Source organism: Denticeps clupeoides, chromosome 20, assembly GCF_900700375.1.
Source record: "Denticeps clupeoides chromosome 20, fDenClu1.1, whole genome shotgun sequence".
Classification (NCBI taxonomy): Eukaryota; Metazoa; Chordata; class Actinopteri; order Clupeiformes; family Denticipitidae; genus Denticeps; species Denticeps clupeoides.
In genome coordinates this window covers 436,074-438,479 of record NC_041726.1, presented here as the reverse complement: position 1 = coordinate 438,479, position 2,406 = coordinate 436,074, and the positions used below count along the sequence as shown (strand labels likewise).

The following is a 2,406-nucleotide window of genomic DNA, read 5'->3' as shown; positions in this document are numbered from 1 at the left end:
TTAACATCTTCTAGTCGGTCTGCTAGAAATGGCGGTCGGCGTGAAGAGGGTTTTGGTCGTTCTGCGTCACCGTTCCGAGAGCGGCAGCTCGGACGGTCGGATCTGGAATTTGTCCCCTTACGACGCCCCTCCCCTAAAATATTATCTCCAGCGACCGCCATGGCTTCCAAACGTGCGAAGCATTGCAGTTGCTCGGTGACATTTCCATTACTGTCCCCTCAACGTCTATAGGCCGCTCTCCTCCTCATTTGACAGCTTTTTTTTAAAGCTGCAGACACCGAAACGGCGCGTCCTGGGGAAAGAGACTTCAGATACAGCATTAGGGGATCAACAAGACTGATTCATGTCAGGGCGTCTCACCAAATCTCTCCACCTTCCTCCCTGCAGCAAAAAATGCCTGCAGCTCCTGAAGTGTCTGATTGAAAGGCTGAAGTGGCGCTACGAACGAGAGTTGGAGCCTCTCTGCTCCTATCATGGGAAAACGGCCTTTTTCCACGCCCTCTCCAGCCACGCCCACGACTCGCTCTGGGCAAACGGTAACATCTCCGTCCGCTTCATGCAGCTTCTCCAGGCTTTCGAGGGCCATGCGCAGAGTCGCCTTCTGCCACATTTCTTCGTGCCGGACTACAACCTTTTCTGTCCTGAAGTATTTCCACAGAAATCTCTGCTATTCCTTGCACGCGTTCTTCGGGAACAGAGGGTGCAGGGTCTGCCTCTTTTCCAGCCTAGTCCTCTGGCGGTTCCACCATCGACCTGCGTCACCGGGAATGCCACTGTTACCCCGGTGCATGGGACACGTGAAGTGATGAGGATTTTTCTGGCCGTAGCATTCGTGTGCGTCTGCTTGAGTTTGTACTTCAGGCATCAATGATGCAGTGGTTGTGAAAATACAGAACTATATATCGATACAAACCAGTGAAAACCACAAAAAAAGATGTTAACAATGCCAAACACTGACTTACCTGAACCATTTATTTCCTCATTTGTCCTCATTTTCATTAAACAATGACATTATGTGTATAGAGACAGAGACTCTGTTCTCTGAGCAGCAGTACAGTATCGTTCTCCATCTGCAGCCTCTGGTTTGTAGGAGACCATTTACGGCGTCTACCAGAGGGACAGTCCCCCCCCATGGAGACTCTCAGGGTTCAGTGACCTGCTCAGGGACTCGATGGTAGTAAGTGGGGTTTGAACCTGTGACTGTGGACACAGGTTCAACAGTAATCAACAGTAGACCACGCCCGTTTTTTACTTACTGACTAGCGATAACACGGCTGCTCTTACTCTGTGGCAGCACGCGGTGGAGATGGCGCCTTACCGCCCACCCCATATAACACACATCTCAACATGCGACATTCACCTACAGTCCCTGAATGAAGTCTCGTCGTTTGTGTACAAATTGACCTCAAGTGTCGCTGAAATATATTTCTAATCAAGATTATTTTACAAGAAACGGCTCATTTTATTCCCAACAGCTTTTGTTATAATGTTTCAGTGCAAAACGAAACTGTCAAAAAGTATTTTAATATTCAAAGTTCGGTAAAGCCCATCGAGTCAATTTTTGCAAAGACATAAGTGTTGTCGTAAAAGTGGCAGAAGGTGGATTTTTCAGATGAATCTTCTGTTGAATTACACCACAGTCGCCACAAACATTGCAGGAAACCTACTGGAGCCCGCATGGATCTGAGATTCACCCAGTAAACAGTGAGGTTCGGTGGCGGAGATATCATGGTCTGGGGTTACATCCAGTATGGGGGTGTGCGAGAGATCTGCAGAGTGGAAGGCGACATCAATAGTCTGAAATACCAAGAAATCTTAGCTACCTTTTATATTCCCAACCATAAAAGAGGCCAAATTCTGCAGCAGGATGGTGCTCCATCACATACTTCTCCACATCAAAGTTCCTCAAGGTGAAGAAGATCAAGATGGTCCAGGATTGGCCAGCCCAGTCGCCAGACATGAACATCATTGAGCATGTGTGGGGTAGGATGAAGGAGGAAGAATGGAAGGCAAAACCAAAGAATATTGGCCTGCAAGACTGCTTTCTTTGCTATTCCACAAGATATTAAACAAGATATTACATTTGGATCTCACAGCACCACTACTTAATTTGCAGTAAATTTGTTCATTTTATGTATAGGGGCAGTGCTGTCCTAGCGGTTAAGGAAGCGGCCCTGTAATCCAAAGTTTGCCGGTTCCCGATCTGCCAAGGTGCCACTGAGGTGCCACTGAGCAAAGCACCGTCCCCACACACTGCTCCCCGGGCGCCTGTCATGGCTGCCCACTGCTCACTCAGGGTGATGGGATAAATGCAGAGGACAAATTTCACTGTGTGCACCGTGTGCTTTGCTGCTGTGTCTCACAATGACAATCACTTCACTTTGAAAAATCTTTTTTTCAGTGAAA

General features: G+C 47.9%; 1 protein-coding gene across 1 annotated transcript in view; it reads left to right on the top strand.

Annotated features, from left to right (window-relative positions):
* LOC114770469 (cyclic GMP-AMP synthase) overlaps window positions 1–1,503 on the top strand; it is a 4,200-nt gene extending 2,697 nt beyond the window's left edge. The window contains exon 6 of the mRNA XM_028964421.1: window positions 388–1,503. Within this exon, the coding sequence (XP_028820254.1) occupies window positions 388–871 (484 nt within the window). The 3' untranslated portion in view covers window positions 872–1,503. The remainder of the gene's footprint in view (window positions 1–387) is intronic.
* Window positions 1,504–2,406: the final 903 nt, after the last annotated feature.